Source organism: Bacillus rossius, chromosome 2, assembly GCF_032445375.1.
Source record: "Bacillus rossius redtenbacheri isolate Brsri chromosome 2, Brsri_v3, whole genome shotgun sequence".
Lineage (NCBI taxonomy): Eukaryota > Metazoa > Arthropoda > Insecta > Phasmatodea > Bacillidae > Bacillus > Bacillus rossius.
The window spans coordinates 130206706-130223917 of record NC_086331.1 but is presented as its reverse complement, the minus strand read 5'-3'; the positions used below and the strand labels follow the sequence as shown (position 1 = coordinate 130223917).

General features: G+C 32.9%; 1 protein-coding gene across 4 annotated transcripts in view; it reads left to right on the top strand.

Annotated features, from left to right (window-relative positions):
• The window catches only part of LOC134529835 (solute carrier organic anion transporter family member 74D-like), a 105635-nt gene that overhangs the window by 68568 nt on the left and 19855 nt on the right, over positions 1 to 17212 (top strand). For all 4 annotated transcript variants that reach the window (XM_063364324.1, XM_063364325.1, XM_063364326.1 and 1 more), the window contains 3 exons: positions 3582 to 3707; positions 6276 to 6342; positions 16705 to 16858. In XM_063364324.1, coding sequence (XP_063220394.1) covers positions 3582 to 3707; positions 6276 to 6342; positions 16705 to 16858 — 347 coding nt within the window. The remainder of the gene's footprint in view (positions 1 to 3581; positions 3708 to 6275; positions 6343 to 16704; positions 16859 to 17212) is intronic.

Below are 17212 nucleotides of genomic sequence, written 5' to 3'. Positions count from 1 at the left end.
CGTACTCTGCTCCCTGATGATGGCGACTGCAATGTTGACCGAAACGTCGGTGAATTATTCGCCAAGGGCACTGCTACAACCCAGAAGCCAAACTACTATTATAAAGATTAGGGATGGGGCGAATCCTGATTTCCTCGAATCCGAATCCTAACTCAAATCCTCGACTGGAATTGCCGAATCTCGAACCCGAATCCGAATCTTTTAACAGATGATGTCCACATATCTAATGTAAGTGAGATGTATTCTGCTTGCACTAAAAGTCCCTTGACTTTATCACATGTAGTTTGGTACATTTCTGGTATAGCCTAAGTGTATATAAAGACAAAAATATTTTCTTGAGAAATTTCAGTTTCAGTACAGATTAGCGGTTAGGATTTCTTCTATAAATAAGCTAGAGGTCTGCGAGCCTAAGAATTTTACTTCGAGCCGAGCTCGAGCTTTTGTGGTACAGTTACACTTTTGGGAAATTATTTTTATCTTAACCTTAGTATAATGTTTGAATAAAGTATTAAAATGAAGTGGGCTTATTAATTTTGGGTAAGTATTGAAAGTGTGTGTTTACATTTTGCACTGCTAGAAAAAAATAACATTTTTTTTCCCATTGAATCTTACCTGTTTCCATTGGTTTATTAGTAACTGATATCATCCAACTAACATAACCAAGTATATGTTTGTGTAAATGTAACATATCTTTGGGAAAATTTCATCCTTGTCAATTTTTCTGGAGTCCTTACTGAGCTTCAACAAACTTAGCACCAAAAATCATGTTGTTTGAAAAGTACATTTACATTGTTTCAACATTTCCACTTTTCAGCACAATAATTCTGAGAGAGATTGTCACAGAGTATTAAATTCTGTTCTTTAATCTATCATGCAGAACAATAATTTGTTCTGCACGTTCAGGAGTTAAATTAGCTCTACGATTGGAGATGAGATAGTGTTTCCAGCAGAAGAGAAGCGTCTATCGCTGGCAACCTGCTTGGCTGGAATGCTTTAGTAAAATTGCTTAACCTCAAAATTAGTGTCATAAATATCTGTAACTGGTCATTAAAGTTTAATCAATTGAAAGTAATAAAAATAAAAGCATTTTACTTCATTCAATTTACACTTGCAAAAAAAAACATACACACATAAACCTACATGGAAATTAAAGTCTTTTTCAATATCCTGAAATCTGAAATATGTTTACTCATGTCATTAAATGTAGAGCTGTATTGAAGAAGCCGATTTTGCCAATATTTAGTTGAATCGGCATTTCTGCCGACCTCCGATACAGTACGCTTGTTAATTTTCGGCCGATATTACTGAAAAACGAAAGAGACTGACATAACCTAAAAATCCACGAGTACCATTTTCACTTTTCGTAGTAGTACTGCATTCTTTCACATCACATTATTTCTTAGCAAAATGTGCCAACCGTACATATCAAAGTTTAACATCCTTTTTTTTTTCAACAATGTTCTTTAATTTAATATGTCATAAATAAATAATACATTACTATCACGGTAAATATACATCTCGGTTGTTACGGTAAATATAGTGCAAATATGGTAGCCATCATGCTTCTGTAGTAATTATGGTATCTACAAAGAATCTTTAGTTCTTATTATGGTAATTATCTTAAAATATCTATTGGGTTTGTACTGTAGTTATGGTACATCATCCATATTTCTTCGTATGTTGTTGTTCATTTGTCTTTTTTTCATATTTACGTGCGCCATTATTTAGACAGAAAGTTTCAGAAAAAATTTTAACGGACTTTATGTCACACATTTAATGGCGTAAATGATGAGACCTCGGGCAATTTAAACGCTTTATACGGAAAAACCTACCATGCGGGACCTCGTGAATTTTACTGTATTTTTTTTCCCGTAAATAGTAAAAAACCGAATCCTTTGACGAATCCTATATCAGACCCGCCGAATCTTCGAATCCCTAGGATTCGGCGGATTCGGCGGATATTGGATTCGGTCGCCCCATCCCTAATAAAGATTGTAGGCCCCATATTGTTATTTTCAAAACATTGTTGAGTTTTAAAGTGGTTCTCTATTTTTCTGCATCTGTGTTAACTGTGTCCTTTCTCTTAACTAAATTATTAAAAATATATTATTTTTTACTTGCGATGTTATTTCTGTACTCCAACATTTTATTTATTTTCTTAACTGTGAACTTAATGATGTAGCATTTTTAAATGTTTGCGGTTGTTTAGTTTTTAAGCCATCCTCGAATCAGTCATTTGTAAAATAAATGGGGTTTAGGTTAATCAAATATAGATGTAGATACAAACACACATACATATAAGGGAAGTTCATTTTTTTTTACTAAGAGTCAGCTATTAATTTTTTATTTGATAAAAAAATACACGTCATTTCTTTAATGAAATGTAATATGGATTATTGCCTATCGTAGATTCCAGAAGCAAACTGTGCATTGAAGTATTACTTGTATTTTTTTCTAAATTTTACATTTTTTCAGTAATGGTAACAAAAATAAACACCTTAGTCACGAAAATGTTTTACTTTATTATTTGTCATGCAAAATGAAATCATCATGTTTTTATTCCTCTGCTTAACTAGAATATAAACACTTCTTTTTTTTCTAGCTCAATATGGCAGAATGATTATTACCAATTTTAAAAAAAAGTTACTTAATACCACTCTGTCACATTTTTTTTCATATAAAGACAATAAAGTTTAAAATATTGTTCATGTCACAAAATAATTATGATGAAACATTGGTTAACACCTTTTGTATTTAGCATGTAATAATTAAAAACATTATTTTATTATAATGTCGAATAAATGGAATGATACACTATTTTAACTTTTATTCATAAGGGGACAAATTTTTGACTGAGTGGTTAGTAAAGTGACATAGTGGTAGATACTTATGTGTCTACATAACAAACTTAACATTTTAACATTTTATAAATTATTAAGATGACAACAAACTCTTAAAATGTTACTTAAGTCTTAACCATTCTTTGGTCAAAATAAAATTAATCATCTCTCTTCAGCCTAATCTACTTTTCAATACTTCTGTCGGCTGGTAAAATTGATAATGAACGCATCTTCCTCTTTTGGCTTCCTTAGGAGTTGGAACTATTTTTAGCAAATTTTGGAACATTACTGACTGCACGCTGGGCAGCCGTGTGTTGCCCATGCTTCTACGCTCCAACTGGGTACATACAATACTTTATTGCGATACTTCCATAAAAGCTTGAATAGTGGTTTTTGTGACTGGATCGTTAACGCCTCAACAAATTGCCGATAAATTTAGCTCCTGGCTAAGTAATGTCTCCGACTTTATATTATGCAATATTATTAATATACAAGTGTATCAGATGATTCACGAGGAATTACCGCCACTGACAGGGCATATTCAATGCATCATTTGGAACTTATTCAGTAAATACATCATAGAACTTGATCTCCATTTTGAAAGATGATTAAATGATATTTAGTAACTGCTTTATATTTTGAAGATTTTAGCATATACAATCCCACTCTTGTGTTATTATCTTCAGTATTAATTTTAGTAGTGCTTGTAATTTTTTTTTAATATTATGTATTTATCAACAGGTGTAGGTGGAATACTCGTTATGGGTTTGGGCATCATCATCAGTGGAGTCTTTATCCTGCGAGTAAAGCCAAATGCAAGATTTGTTGCAGCATGGATTGCATTTACTGCTGTAGTCTATGCTATAGGTATGACTCTCTGTTACATTATGCTTTTGTCGATTTTATAAGGTTTAGAACAATTGTACCAAAAATTAAAAATATATTCTCAACTGTTATAATGCTTCATTTTGCTCCGCATCATGTTTTATTACTTGAAAAAAAAAATCTATAAAAACTAACATTATGTGTAAAAATTTTATTTTTGGGTTAAGAGGTGGATAAGTTTTAATGCATTTGTCAAGATTGTATTAGAATTTCAGTAATTGGGCATTGGTGTTTTCTAAATTTAAGTATATACTTTATATGCATACTATTCAACTCCAACAATGAAAATGTTTTTTTTTTTTTTTAATAAGCCTATGCATAATTATTTAAACAATTTATTGCAGAGAGAGGTTATAAAAGTCTTTTTAGATGCCTCTTGAGACATTTATTAATGCATAACATGTGTTCCCAATATTATTGCTTGCAATCAGTATTGTTTTTTCCTATAATGTTTTTTGAAAATCTGTGAATTTTTGTGTAAATGTATCAAAATATTAGTGACCTCTCAATTCCTTAGTGACTATCTTCACATTCCATTGTTGTACAATGTCACTCAAAACTTGAACATCATATTACAAAATAAGTTGCAATATATGAACATCAGAAAAATAATTTATTAATAAAGGTTTATAAATTAGATTTTCCATCAGAATAACATTCTGTACTTCTAGGTTTTAAAAATCTGTTGATTTAATTTTTTTTTTTTTTAACTTTCGAAGTTAACCAATTTCCAATTTCAGTGAAATTTAATATTTTGTACTTTTTAAGCATCATCTAAATAACAGGTGTTTAGCAAATATTAGCACTTTATTTTAAGCAAACATTAAATAATCTGCAATCTCTCAGAAAATTTCCATTGCATCAAAAACGTTTACACCACGTTAAGTTTAGATTCCTGAACATTATTAAAGTAACTTTTATAATTTATTGAAGATTTAAACTATTTTCTGTATTACAGTAAAATTTTCTATTTGACTAATTTTTAATGTAATGATGTTTAATTTTCTCAATTATAAATTTGTTGCTAACCAAAAGAAAGTTAAGTATATGACAATTGATTGGCAAAAACTAGCTTGTAACTTAAGCCCTTTACAAAATGAATAATATGTTATCATCGAACCAAAAAAAATTGTAGGACAAAGTTGAGGATTTAAGTCCGTAAAAGTAACTGTTGTAAGGTGGAGGGTTGGGTTTTGTTACGAAGGTTAGTAAATGGGCGCCACCGTACGAAAAGGGCACACTGACATGGTGGAGACAGCTCTCAGGGCGTGACGACGTCCGTGTGGAAGCGAGATTCTGAACGTCCTTAATTAGCCAGAAATTATCCAGACCTGGCCCGCTCTCTGCATCTGGCACGCTTACACAGATGGAAGTTTATGTGGGCTCTTCAGAAATTCCCACATGCCTGATACCTGCAGATGGTTGGCACGTGGCTAGAAAGCAACACAAATTATCACACTCGTGTTTTATTCAAATACTTCACGTCCTCGTACATGCCTGTCTTAAGCTGATAAAAAAAACCTGTGGCACGATCCGTTTTAGTTGCGTTGCGAACCACCCTCGTGTTCGCACAAAGGATTCACGTAGTTGATTTCAAAGTCCCACGAATGAGTTAAAGAATAATTAACTAAGCAGTCTGCCGACCGAGGCAAGCGCTGAGGATATAAAGAATGCGATATAGATTATCATTTAATTATATAAAAAACATAACTAATACTCGGTGATGGCAACAGGTGACAGACTGGGCCGGCAGAGTGAGCTCCAGAACATCATAGCGCCTTCGTGCCGAGCGAGCAATCCATCACGCTTATTTATATTCGTGCCATGGGTTATTAATGAAACTCACACGAGACACGCAATTGAGGCACGTTCTTTCATGCCTTCGATAGTTAATAGCAAACAGTAATTTATCTTTTAATATTTAAAATAATACCTGCTTCGGCTAAGTTCGAGTCCACTCGGGACTGTTCGGCTCCGTTTTTTTTCTTCGGGATACATAGTTACTTAAATTAATAAAAAAAACAGGGTGCTTTATTGTCAGTCTGCTGAAATAAAAAAAAACTAGGGGACCAAGATTAAAGAATTAGAAATACACTAGTTTATTGAAAAGGGGTATGAATCACTACATGACAGGGTGTCTTCCGACGTCATGGCTGTGTTTGAATACACATGATTACGTACAATGGCGGTACAAATACCAGGAAAGGTTGGCTAAGGTCAGGGAAGGGAGCGGAGTCTCGCCAGGTTCATTTGGGGGAGGGGGGGGGGGGTAGGGAAGCCCCGGCCGACCTCATAACCTATATTATGTATTGAGAGTTTGATGAATTTATCTTGTATTTATAATATATTGATTTCAGCCTTTGTGCTAACATATTTTGTAATGAAATTTGATCCTTATTAGGTTTGACTATTAAAATTTAGATGACTTCATTTGTGAAAGAATTTTTATATAAGCTGCTAATGTAATAGTAAATATCTGTTTTCTTCATGCACTTTTGCTCATTCAAATTATTTAGTGATTGCTTAAAAAAATGGTATCTTTTTGTTTAGGAATGGGAATTTTGATGTTTATTGGCTGTCCAATGGATGATTTTGCAGGTCTACAGACAGATGGAAGGTAAGACAATGATATTTATGCTTGTATATAAAAGTTTGACTAAATGTTTGTATGTCAAGAAGCAGCTGAATTTTTTAATTTATTACTTATATACTAGGTTTTCTAACGGGAATATGTGATGTTTTCATTAGAGATTGATTTTTGGCTATATGTGAAAATATGTTTTGGTACCCCTCTCTGTTTTTAGCAAGTGCATTTGGCATAGCATCCCCTTCAGCTAATTATATTTCATAGTAAATAAACAAATGTTATTATTTTGACAATATTTTGAGTTTTTTTTTATTTTGGTTCTGTAGAGAGTTAAATATTACATCAATGGCATTTCCAACAACACCGATCTGATGGTAAAATTTAATTAGCTAAAAAAAAAAAAGGAAGAAAACTTTAAATAATTTTTTAAAAATAAAACTGTTTATTTTAAGACAACAAAATGCAATGTCACCAGTTGGTCATTCGATGAGCGCATCAGGAAGGGAAGGGGGTTATTCGAGCAGCTGCCAGCAACGCCTCTCGAACAAAAAGAGTTAGTTGTATGAATTGATGCACAATGTCGCTGAAAAAACAAGTGCGGCAAGAGAAGTCTTATCAACAGTTGAATTAATTCTGGTGGAGGGTAAGGCAAAAATCAGAATTAGTTTGACTTTTTCGACACCTACATGCAAGAAAACAGACCACAGGAAAGTAATAGAAGTAGACACTTTTACATGCGGTGTTGTGCAGAGAAATATTCACGAGCTTTAATAGCATCATCCTGAAACAAGACAACCTACACTGACTGATATACAACAAAACTGCATTCTCTGCAACAATGATGAAACAAATTTTTGCTTTTAATAAAAAGTGTGCCAACAGCAAAATAATTTAAAATAATGAATTACGTAATGTGGCCTGGTCACAGTGTCATTTGTCTGCCTCCATATTATGCTGATCTGAACCTGATTGAAGAACTAAATCAAGGAAGAAATCTCTTATTGGCTAGACTATAAAAAATTTGTGTGAGAAGTTGTTCAGCAGCTATTCTGTGGACAAGTAGAAAGTGTGTTGGAGGCACACGAAAAATATAGAAGAACACAGTGTGAAGAGTGACCGGAAAATGGACATTGAAATCGATAAGATAATAATAAATTTCAGATGTTCAATTGATAGTGAGACCGCAAGTTATTCAGATAGTGCGGAAAGCCGCCTTTCTGATTCAGAATAGGTATGTAATTTTAATTGTTTACTTTTTTTTTTGTTCTTGCACAATTATAATGTTCTACGCCTGTTTGAATGTTTTGAAGCAAAGCATGTGTAATAAATAGGTTCTGAAGGACTTTAGTATAATCTCGGAGCAGTTACGTTTTTTTTAGCTACATTGTAAATTAGACTCAGCCCACCAAAGTTTCTTTAGCCATGCCTCTGGAAGTGCCCCTAAATAATTTAAAAATGTGTTGAATACATTTGTGTAAGTATATGCAGTTTGAACACAAAATTGAAACAGTAATTTTCAATTACCAGTTAACGTCATAATATGAAACTTACATTAAAACTAATGTGTCAGGTAGGACATTAGACTGATTGGACTGACTCCCGAGTTCCAGCGTTGCTGCTCAAGCTTGATGGTTAGTTCATGCCTTGCCGCGGGAGGGGGAGGCTGTTGAAGCGAAAAGTGGAATCTGCGAAGGTGTTATTTACATGTTGTTGCATTATATAAGGGGCTTTGTAAGTAACAATTGTCTGAAATAAGCACCTATAATCACAAAATTTTACGAACAAGTGTTTCACATATCTTATAAAAAAATAAATTATTTGTCAGTAAAAGTATACCATACTTAACTTGTCTGCGATAAGCGTTAACAACAAGTGTCAGTTGCAAGTTTAGGTTGCTTGTAGCATACATAACCTGTCAATATAAATTATGCGTAAGGCTTACATTTATTTGGGTAAGTTGAAAGATGTCAAAAACTCTCGCAACTTGAAATAAAATCATGATTCTTACAAAAAAAAATCACATGGCCATATTTTTTGGACCATTTTCAAGTTCTTTAATAAAAAAAACCTGTGTTGGAATAAATTCATAACAAATGTGCTATACTAGGTTAAGTGGTGCTAGACAAAGATTGTATTTACACTTGTAATGTTTTGTGGCAAAATTTGAAAACAAAAATTGTTAGTTTATATTCATAGATATTCACATAATATATAGCTGAATATTAAACAAGAACATATTTGTTTATTTTTATTGCTTATTTAATATATAATACAGTTTAAAGTAGCCTACTTATTTACAAAATATGTGCTTCATAACCTAACTAACCTTACATAACCTCACTTACCATGCATTTATCTTACTCAATCAACCTTAACTATATGTCATTTTGCTAGTCAAAGTTTCTTTTTCACTTGTAAAGAAGCTGTCCACATACCTTTCAAGACATGTCAAATAACTTGGTAAATTACAATTGTCAATTACAAGTTTGGCACCTAAACTTGTTACTAACAAGCTGTACAATTGTCAGAAACAACCAGTTTAGTAATTCAAGTAATTTCTTGTACCTTTGTAAAAACACATAATTACATTATTTTTACAAACCTTTTAAATCTTACTTGTTTTGAACAAACGTGTACCTTGGTGAAGCAGGGTCCTGGTGTCCCCCATGTGACATGTGACCATATGCTTTGCATGGGCCTTAATTCTTTTGTGGTTCTGTTAAGACTCTGTGTATGTTTGTGAGCTTGCACTGATGATATTTCACACATCACGGGTAAATAGGATGTTTAATCTTCCTTCACCTTCATATTTTTAGGTTCTGAACCTGAGATATTCATGAAAATTACCTTTTTTTTTTCCTGCACAATTTCAAGAATTTGCCTGGAGTGGTTTTAAGACACCATGAAAAACAAAAGCAGCATTTCTGGACCAGGATTTTAACCTGAGTTCACTGGTATGCAAGTTTACTGTCTTACAGCTGAGACTCCTGACTCAGTATTTCCTGGTGGTTGGGGGGTGGTGGTTAGTATAGATGGGGAGTGGGGGTTTTGGTGTTTTTTTTTGGTGGTGGTGGTGGTGGTGGTGGTGTTGGTGGTGGTGTTTGTGGTGGTGTTTGTGGTTGTGGTTGTGGTTGTCAAATATTGTTTAGGTCAAACTGTGTTTAAAGAAATATGTGCCACAAAATCACATTGCTAACCTTTTATTTGCTTTATACCAGCAATGATACACACGTGTGGGATGTAACTTAGCACTTGTGCGACAAATACAATCCTAAATGTGCACTCATGCTTGAAGGTTACAGTAAATACCATCACATCATCATCAATAATAAAAGTTTAACAAAAAAAATATTGTATTTGTTATCACATAGCATCTTTCTGTGGAAACTTCACATCCTTTGTTGTTTACTGTGACTTATATCACGAAATGTGTGTTCATAATACCCCACAGATTCAAGTGGTTTTGGTTGGTAGTGGCCATGGTGATGGTGATGGTGATACATTCATCATTCCCAGGAATAATTTATACAACTCTCCAGTATCTCCTATAATCCTCTAATCTCTTAATAAACAGATTGTAGAAAGAGGTGGTACATAGTACTCATATACTGACTGGCTAGAACCCTGGTCCGGCTGTTTAGATAGTTGTTTTCCTTGTCGTTCAAAAGTCTCTTCAAGGAAGTGTTAGATGGTTACTTATTGTATGCCATGACCAATTCTATTCCTTATATCCCTGATTTGTGTTGTGTGTTTATGCCTACACCTCACTGTTTAATGAGACATTAAATTTAATAAAAAAAATATTACACCATTCTACTTCTGTTATAATATGTTTCACATATTCCACCATTTGATTTTCTGTACAGTTTTTAATAATGTCTTGAAATTGACAAAATATTTTAGAAAATTTTCAAATTGACCTTTAGATAACATTGATAAGAGTAAAATATAAATTGTCATGCTTAAATATTACGACCTTGCCTCGCATTTACGCTATAACTACATCACAGTAAAAACTCTCTCATTTCTCAATTTTTTTTAGATAGCGCAAAAATTCCGAGGATGAGAGACAATACTGTGTATTCGCTGGCGTGCTCTTACACGCTTACGGCTGTAATTTTTAGTTACAATTGGAGGTTCAGGTTCTTGTTGGTTAACAGATGCAAGAATCTGTGAAATATAACAAATAAACTAATATTTCAGTGCAAATGTAATTATGTTATTTGTTTTACTATTTATTGTGTTCATTACTGATCTTAAAAAAATTCACATACAACAATGTTGAACTCCTAAGACTGCTAAAAATTTGAAATTAAATATATAGGACTTAAATTGTTAATTTATGTACGGGCATGCATAGATAACAAACTTTATTTATAATTTCACCTGTATCAATCATTGCATTTATTTTTGTTTTCCAACACTAGAGGTATTGTCTAGGTTGTGTTGAATTTTAATTTCCAGTTACAATATTCAGAATAATAATTTTTTTTCAATGCTTCCTTACAATTTAATTCCTTGATTTTTCTATTAAATATGATATGAAAACTAAAAAAAATTATGAAATTTAATTAGAGTATAAATACTACAAAATATTTTTACAGAATAGCATATGTTGTTGGGTAAATTACAAAAAAAAATATTTAGACATTTATCCATGCGCAAAATAAGTTGTAGCCATGTGAATTTTGCATGGTTTATAAACCAATTTTGCATTGCTTAAAGTTACAGTCTCAGCCAATACTGAAAATATGGGCTATAAAATACGTTAAACTGGTGACTTGAGGTGTTAGTATCCTAAATTATTTCACTTATAATTTTTTTGCACGTGATGTTAAATAAATTAATAACCAAATAAATTAATAACCTAACCCACATTAAGTTGTTTATAAGAGTTTTTTTTCCTACAAAACAAGTCTTTATTGCTACCCTAGCCTTTTCTGAAAGCATGAAATCATGTGGTATACGATTTTGCATCAACCGTTTGTATGCAATCTTCATCTTAGAACTACATATTTATTTTTAATGTAGCATTCATAACTCAATACAAAAGAGGTTTTCCTAAAACCCTGAAAATTTTAATATTTCTGTTATTTTGGGAAAACCTAATTTTTGATGTATGAATCATATACTGAAATTAAAGAGTTTTAAGATTAAGGTATTACATATAAACGGTTAATCCAAAACTATATACCACATGATTTCATGCTTTCAGTACATACAGACTGACATTAAAATTAGCCTTTAAGCTCATAAAAACCATTAAATAATGACTTGTTTAGTAGATGAAAACAGTTCATAAAATTAAATATGGTTATATTATAAATTTATTTAGATTCAAGAGTTAAACTATCCTCAAAGCATAAAAATAAGGAGGTTTTTGTTGTATACATAGATTATTATTTATCACAAAGTAAATTAATTTATTTATTTATTTATTCAATCAACGGTTTCCTAATTTTTGTTTTATTTAGGTACAAAAAGTTTATTTGTTACTTAATTTTTAAGATAGGTTTAGTACAAACATTTACAGCAAAAAAAAGATGTTTCAAATATGGACGTATTAGGTTTGAAACAATTGAGTCTTGGATGCCGCAACCGGGCAGGACAAACTTTCCACCTCCCCCCCCCCCCCCCCCTCGTGCGCTCAATATTTAGATTTTTCATTTTGTCCCCCCAATAATAAACCCAAAAAATATAAATTGGACGGTGTACGTGAAATCTTTAGGCCAATAAGGAAGAGGCAAGTTTGAGAAGTACAGGCACTATTAGTGAAGCTTGTAAGCAGGTGATGTGTGTGTGTGTCTACACGTCAACGCCGAGTCTTGGGCCGGCCCTACAGCACTAAGAGCAACAAAAATACCTACTTGGCGAGCTGTGGAATGCGATCATTTTACTTAGCACAGTAAGGGTAAAGTATAAATGTTTTAAATATGCGTCAAGAAAGTTTTTTCCGAGAATATTTAGTGAAGGACAGCATACGATGGCTGCAGCGGCACGCTGGCCGCGTTTATCTCTGGGGAAGCCCTGCTGTGACCGGGTAATGCCCGTCTCCCCCCCCCCCCCCCCCACCTCTCCCAGCACCTTGTGGTCTCGCCCGGTGCGTTCTGTGCGTCCCAAGAGCACCAGCGCGGCTACAGAAGGGGGGCGGGGGGGGGGCCCTCTTGAGACCTATTTTATTGATTAGTGTATATTTATGTTTACTTAAATATTTAACTTCACATGTTAAACTTTTATCTCATCGAAAGTTGCATGGAGCAACAAAGGTTCCGTATTTGAAACGTGTAATTTGTAAATAATATTCCGAGGCCAATATCCGACCACTTTCAAAATTTTTGCAACCACGACCTTCCTTTGTGCGACAGCCCCTCCCGAAAAGTCGTCCTGGAGCCGCCATCGCAAGAGCACCGCCTCGAGGAGTGGCGTAACAGCCGGCTCTCGGTGATTGGTCGGGGACTCTGGTGACGTGACCCTCGGGGGGGCTGAGAGACCTTTCAGGGCGGAACTAGCCTGGCTGGTGGCGACACCGGCGAAACAGTGCGAGACTGCTGAGAGAGGGTGCGTGCCCCCGTGTGCGACGGTTGGTACATCTGGCACGGCATCGCGAGTAGGACCGAGGTGCGCGGTGGAGAGAGCTGCTGTCGAGCCAAGCTCCAGTGCGGAGAGTGAACAGTGATCTTATTTAAAGTGTGATTACTTTGCTGACAGCCAATTAAAATTGTTATAATTAAATTAATACCATAATTATTAGTTAAATAAAACTGTTATGTTATTAATTGGGCTATCCTTTCCGGACCTGGGTTTTTCCAGCTCTTGGCAATGCGTACATGGTTTCAGTCATTTCATTTAGTCTTTTGTAATTTTTTTTACTTTAGATTTTTAATGTAAATATTTGGTTTATTCTGTAACGATACTGCTACTAGGGGTATTAGACTCTTTAAATGGTATATTTTAATTACTTCCCATTTGTAAATGAATACAAAAAGGATCGACCACAAATTTTTGGTAAGTTGGAAATGTGGATATGTTGCAGCGAAGCGGCATTCTGTCACTGCTCCATCCCCATTACTTCACTCCTCGTCATCCGTGGACCTCCATGTCTACGAGATGTTAAATCTCAATTAATTTATTCACTTTACACTTTAAACTACCTTCTATCCGTGTTAAAGGCTTGCTTTCCTCCAATCTGAAAACTGAACTGAAACTAAAAGCTGAACTTCATATTTGTTAAGTCTAGAGTCGCTGGCAACAATTAAGTTTCTCTTGGGCTAATGCTTTACTCAAAATGGAATATAACTGAACTACACTCATCAAAAATTTACTCGGATATAAACTTACTGTGTTTTATCGCATAATCGTCGTACGCGCGTAATCGTCGCAACCATATTTTAGGCTGTCAAAATTGGGATAAATAACTTCTTGTGTAAACGTCGCATTATGTTTTTGGTCCCGCTAGTAGATGCCGAGCGCTTTGTGTGGGTATCTTTTCCGTATAAAACGATGTATTTTAAAGTAGAAATCTAATATTTATTCGGTCATTACCACTTACTTAATAAATTAACGGAAAAATATGAAGTTGTTTGACGTGTAAATTTTCTTTTAAAGACGTTTTTAAACGTTATTTCCTTTATCTGATCGTCTGCGTCGCCGCGGTGTAGGTATAATCTAAAATTTAATTTCGGTCATTACCACTTATTTATTTAATTAACGGAAATACAAAGTTGTCTGACATGTAAATTTTCTTTTAAAGACGTTTTTAAACGGTATTTCCTTTATCTGATTGTCTGCATTACCGCGGCGTACCGCTTATAAAAATGTAGCCAGCGCATCATTCATGTTTGGTTATGTTGCTTCCCGTATAGAGCGCGCGCACGTAGTCGAATATCGATATCTCGCCGATTGGATGCAACGCGCGCTCTCTGTCAGGTGCCGAGTTAACTACATTTTTGATAGCCCGCATTCTTTCGTGGCAAGTGTGTACTACGACACGTTAATTCACGTCAGATTCAAGTGGCTTGCGTTCACGTTAGAGTTTTGGTTTTTCCATTTAAAGTTGAAGAAAGGTTTTTGTCTAAGGAATTATTAATATATATTTTTTGGCGTGCCCTTGTATACTCCACCTTTTTTTAAATAAACATACTTTCCATGAACGGGTTTTGTTTTTATGAATAACTTTACCTAACAAAAATTTTTTTTACGCATAATCGTCGCACCCCTACTTTTCAAACGTGATTTTAGAATTAAATGTGCGACGATTATACGAGAAAACACGGTAATGGTTTTAAGTTTTAATTTTAGATTTTCACTGATCTGTCAGTGGCAAGAATATCTGAATTTTTTTTAGCTCATGTAACCTAAGCCATCTTTAAATAAATTCTGCAAGCTAAAGGACTGAGTCATTCCAAACTTTGACTGAGCGGCCAGCGCATAGTCCATTTTTGATGGTTTGTTGCAAGATAATGAATATTTTTAATTTTTAAATATGAACTTATTTAATTAGTTTCCTAACCTACGATTATATTGAAACCCACAGAAGGGCAAAGTAAACGTCTTGTTCTCGGGGAAAAAAAAAACAACATTGAATGACTCATACAACTCTTGTGAAAATATTAAAATTAAATTCAGTAAGTAGACATCTTTTTAATAGGTATTATATTTTCAAATGTGTAAAATAATTTTGCTTTTTTTGGCAAATGATTATACATCTATAATGGCCTAACTTTAGCAAGCTGCTTGCATGACGTCCATTTCAACAACCATTTTAGTGGTTTGTTGCAACTAAATAAGACTTTTACTGTCCAAAATTAAAAATATATAATTATTCACGTGTTTTCTGAACAAAACTTCACAGCATATCACTTAGTGATGCAAAATGTCAAATGAAATGCATGCGTGAGGTTATTTAAATTGGAGGCTTTGTACCAAAAAGTTAAAATCATTTTTACAGTAATGTTTATTAATTTTTATCGTCTGTAATTTCAGGTATATTTGTCACACAATAAAATAATAAATACAACTGCTTTAAATGTAAAACAAATGTGTAAATGTTAAGTTGTGCGCACTCTGTCATGACTAATAAAATTAGTTTAAAATAGGTGGGATGTGCATGTCTTACTGTTAAATCTGAAAAAATACATTACTTTTGTATATTATTAGTGAATCAGACTATACGTGCAGAAAGTTCTTTCAATAAAATTTTTATGAATATGAATAAAAAATGTACATATTCTTGTTTACATTTTTTGCTATTATTTATATTAGTGATGTTTATGACTATTATTTTTTTTTTACCTTAAGGAACAAATTAATTTTTTTCTTTGTTTGATGAATTATTGATACTATGATGTTGAACAGTTTTTGTTAGCTGAATATTTTAAAAGTAAATCTTCACATTCTCTGACCAAAAAATTTTAAGAATAATTATGGGCTTCAAAAGTTGTGAAGAAAAAAAATCATTATTGTCCCTCTCAAAAAATAAGTGCTTGCGGCATCCATGATTATCTGAATTACTATATTAGTTATATGGTTCATATTGTTGGTGCTGTTGCCAAATAGGACAAGTGCTTATACATAATTGTCAAGCAATATTTATCGAAATTTGAACTAGTGTACGAAATAAATCAATATTTCTTAACAGTAAATAAGTATACAATTGAGATTGATGTAAAATTGAAGCAAATAGTTTATATTCTCATTAAATGTTTTAAGTTATACTTATGATAGGTTAAAAAAAAAGGAAACAGTGTTGTGGTGTATTTTGTTTCTATGATACATATTTTTTTGTAGGTACTGCAGATTATAAATTTATTTTAAAATAAAGTTCTACCAGTGTATACAGTACATATATTTGGAGACTTTGCATATTATATAATTTAATACTAAAATTAAGTGCAAGGGTTGGTCTTTCAGCTATGTTCATTCCAAATTGTTTTCATCAGTCAAATTGTTGAAAAATTAAAAAATACAACATTTATGTTAATTTTTAATTTACAGATTTTCTAGAACTGAGCAAATATTTTTTAATTCAGTATTTCTTAAAATGGTTTAAATGTTTTAAAATACCATAACTCATAAAATAGGTAAATGTTTTAAATCCTTCATAAACATTGGAAGTTATTCTATTTTTTTTTACTTCAGAAATCATTTTAAAATACTAAAATTAAATTGCAGAAATTGATTATAAATCTTGAGATATCAATAGACCTTTCATTTAGTGTAAAGCATGTGTGTAACCTTAATAAAAATGTTTGAATACGTGTGGAACTGGAAAACTTATTTTTATGAATTTGTTTCACACTTATTTCTGTGTTCTTGTGTGTGTAATTATTTTATTTAAATTAGAAGAAGGTATACATCAGAGAGTACAATAAGTAAATGTATTGTTATGTGCAGGAGACGTACCAGTTTCGAACCTGGGTGTGAATCCAGATGTGACTGTGATAGAAGCAAGTTCAGCCCAATTTGTGGTGAGGATGGAAAGACGTATTTCTCAGCATGCCATGCCGGGTGCCTTAATACCACAGTTGTAGATGGTAAAATTCTAGAGGTAACACATCTTACTTAACTAAATTGAGTATATACATAAAATATTTGGTGGGCTAATATACTATTTCATTCATTTAAAAATTATTATGATTTTCTAAAAATTTTATAAATAATTTTATGATTTTGGCTGATTTTCTGTGTTATATTTTACTAATTACTTCTTTTTTTAGTAGATTTTGTTCAAAATAAGTGTTCTGCGAAGCTTTGAAAACAGTTAATCTTGAATGAACTCATTATGTCAATCAGTTCAATAAATAGAATGAAGCATTAAAAAAACTAATTTTTTGTACAAAAAAATCTAAAAACAATTTTGGTTATTATTTAAAGGAAACATTTTTCGTGTAAATATATCTTC